At 50.5% G+C, this 2,448-nt stretch overlaps 1 protein-coding gene and 1 pseudogene across 1 annotated transcript; one reads left to right on the top strand and one right to left on the bottom strand.

Annotated features, from left to right (window-relative positions):
• Window positions 1–303: 303 nt before the first annotated feature.
• Window positions 304–1,179, bottom strand: LOC104989429 (myeloid-associated differentiation marker-like). Its single transcript, XM_010841112.1, has 2 exons — window positions 616–1,179; window positions 304–507 (listed from the first exon to the last, which is right to left on the bottom strand). Exons 1-2 carry the CDS (start codon window positions 1,177–1,179, stop codon window positions 304–306), a joined length of 768 nt encoding a protein of 255 aa, XP_010839414.1.
• Window positions 1,178–2,448, top strand: part of LOC104989428 — a 5,044-nt pseudogene continuing 3,773 nt past the window's right edge.

Raw genomic sequence — 2,448 nt, 5'->3', positions numbered from 1 at the left:
AGTTTCCTCGACTGTGGCATCAGCAATACCCACCCATCCAACACCACCCATCAACGAAGTTTTGAAAAGAAACTTTCCATGTAAAAATATAGTTGCCCAGTAATTTTTACCCTTGAGACAATAAAATTTAAAGAAAAATAAAACACCCAGACTAACATCACCTTTAATGCTGGCAGTGGCGATGCCCTTCTCCCTGCAGAGGCAGGACCTGCTGTTTTGATCATTGAGGCAGGAGGGCCACATCACTGCCCCTCACCAACACTCCAGACAGGTGTCTTCAAGACTCTTAGTCCCTACAATAGCCTACAATAGCCTCACAGGCCAGGCACTCAGTGTCAGCCACATCAAGCAGCAGCTGGATAGGACGGCCGCAGGCAGCCGCTGGTCCCAGGCGCAAACCGAGCAGGTGCATCTGCTGCTCCAGTTCACATCACTGGACCGCTGGGGCTGCCCATCCAGCTTCTTGTTGAACTGGGAGACCTGGCAGAGGAGCACAAAGAGCACCATCTGCTCAGACAGGATACCGGTAGGGAACAGAGCTTTTTGTCTTTGATTCGATCAAACCCCTTCACTATGAAGTTCACAGCTCCTTCCAGGAGGAAGCATATGAAGTACACAACCACGAACGTAGGGCTGGCTGATGCTGATACTGGTGGGGGATGCTGAGGAAGGCGATGATGATCCAGTCAGCATAGTTCTCTGGCCTCCTGAGCAGGCCTGGGAAGGCTGGCTTGAACCAGACCATGCCTCCAGGCTGGATATGATGCAGAACGCTTCAGTGGCATAGAGTACAGCAGCCATGAAGGCGAATGCAGTGGCAGTGATGACCCTGTTTTGGGCGGAGCCTGGAGGCAAGAACTTGATGTATGTGGTGCCGAGGATGATGGACGTTGAGAGGCAGGAGATGGAGAAGTAAAAGGCGTGGGCGCAGAGAAAGCCATCCCAGGAGAAAGGGAGGCGGGACCCGAGCCCACAAAACTCCCCTATGAAGATGATGAGGGTCACGGTGAAGCAGATGCACCAGATGAACATGAACCAGTTAATTACATTCCCCTTCATAGTGTCCTCACTGGCCCCCAGCGAGAAGGGCACACAGGTGGAGACCAGCTGCCCCAAGTGGAGGAAGAAGCCCACGATGGGCTTGGTGCCCAGGCCTGAGGATGGGCACATGGTGATCATGGTGGTCAGGCAGGTCACCGGCACCCGTTTGTAACCTTGCTTGTTTCTCAACCAAAGGCTTATGAATAGTTAAACAGAGTTTGATGTTCTGGTTTCAGTTTTGTTTTGCCAGTTAAGCGCTGTTTCTGTCTCAGTTTTTTTCTCTAGAAATATATAACCACTGAGTCCCTCGAACTGATGTGCTGATCTGAACAAAGTAAGGACCACACTCACCTTCTCAATCCAGCAAGGGGGCCCAGGGGTTACTGTAAAGTCCCCCAAAACAGAAGCACAGCTCATCCCCGGCATGCAGCCTGCAGCCGTTTCCTGCTTCCCTCCTCATATAAATCCCGGCTGAGCCTTGCCGTGCTGGGAGTTGATTCTTCTGGGCAGTAAAACACCTTCTTGCCGGCTTCCTTAAGATAAAGCTACTTTCCTTAAACCCAAGACTTAGCTCTCTGTATTGGCTTCTTCAGCGACAAGCAGCTGGGCCTGACTTGGGGGACAGTGTTGAGCGTCCAGGCAGGAGTCAGGTCCAAGTCTCCAGCCCCTCTTTCTTCCTAGAGCAAGGTGCAGAGTGCCACTGGGAAGATAGGGTGGAGTGCCAGCTACTCCTAGCGAAGATCTATAGGTCTTTTCCAGCAGCTGCAGAACTTGCTAGTTTCAGGAACTTGCCCTGCCCCTCCCCAAGCCTTGCTCACAGGGTGCTTTCTCTCTCTGTTAAGAGAAGGAAACTGGCCTCTGAAGGCTCACGGAGCTCTTGACTGAGTGAGTAGAGGGGTGTGGGTCCCAGGAGCCCCCCTTCCCACCTATTTGTGTGTATTCTTTGCTCTTTGGAACTCTGGGGCCAGTTGGACACTGCAGAAGTGGGAAATGGCTTGTTTGTGACTCTGTACCACTCTCTTCCCAAGGAAGAATTGCTTGTTTGTTTAAATCTGTTCTGGGGGAGCCAGTGAAGTGGGGGGAGGGGACCTACATCCATCCCTTCTACAAGTCCACAGGCACCCATCTTGGCAGATGAGCAAAACTGGAGGTATGACCCTGTAATCAAGAAAAAAATGATTTTCTACTTTCAATAAATACAACTTGGCCCATGTATATTTTCAGTTGTGAAGAACATTGGTTCCTGCATGAATCTCTAAATTATTCCAGTATTTTGCACTTAGAGCTCTTTTTTCAAGATCCGGAAGTGGGAGGGAACTCCATGCGCAGGTCTTCCTATTACTCCCTAATTAGGATTCTTCCAACAAGGGCACCAAATTAAAGGCAAAAAGGAAAGTAAACTGTGAA

Source organism: Bison bison, unplaced genomic scaffold (genome assembly GCF_000754665.1).
Source record: "Bison bison bison isolate TAMUID 2011002044 unplaced genomic scaffold, Bison_UMD1.0 scf7180017864155, whole genome shotgun sequence".
Lineage (NCBI taxonomy): Eukaryota > Metazoa > Chordata > Mammalia > Artiodactyla > Bovidae > Bison > Bison bison.
The sequence above is the reverse complement of the archived record's forward strand: the minus strand, read 5'-3'. Positions and strand labels throughout refer to the sequence as shown.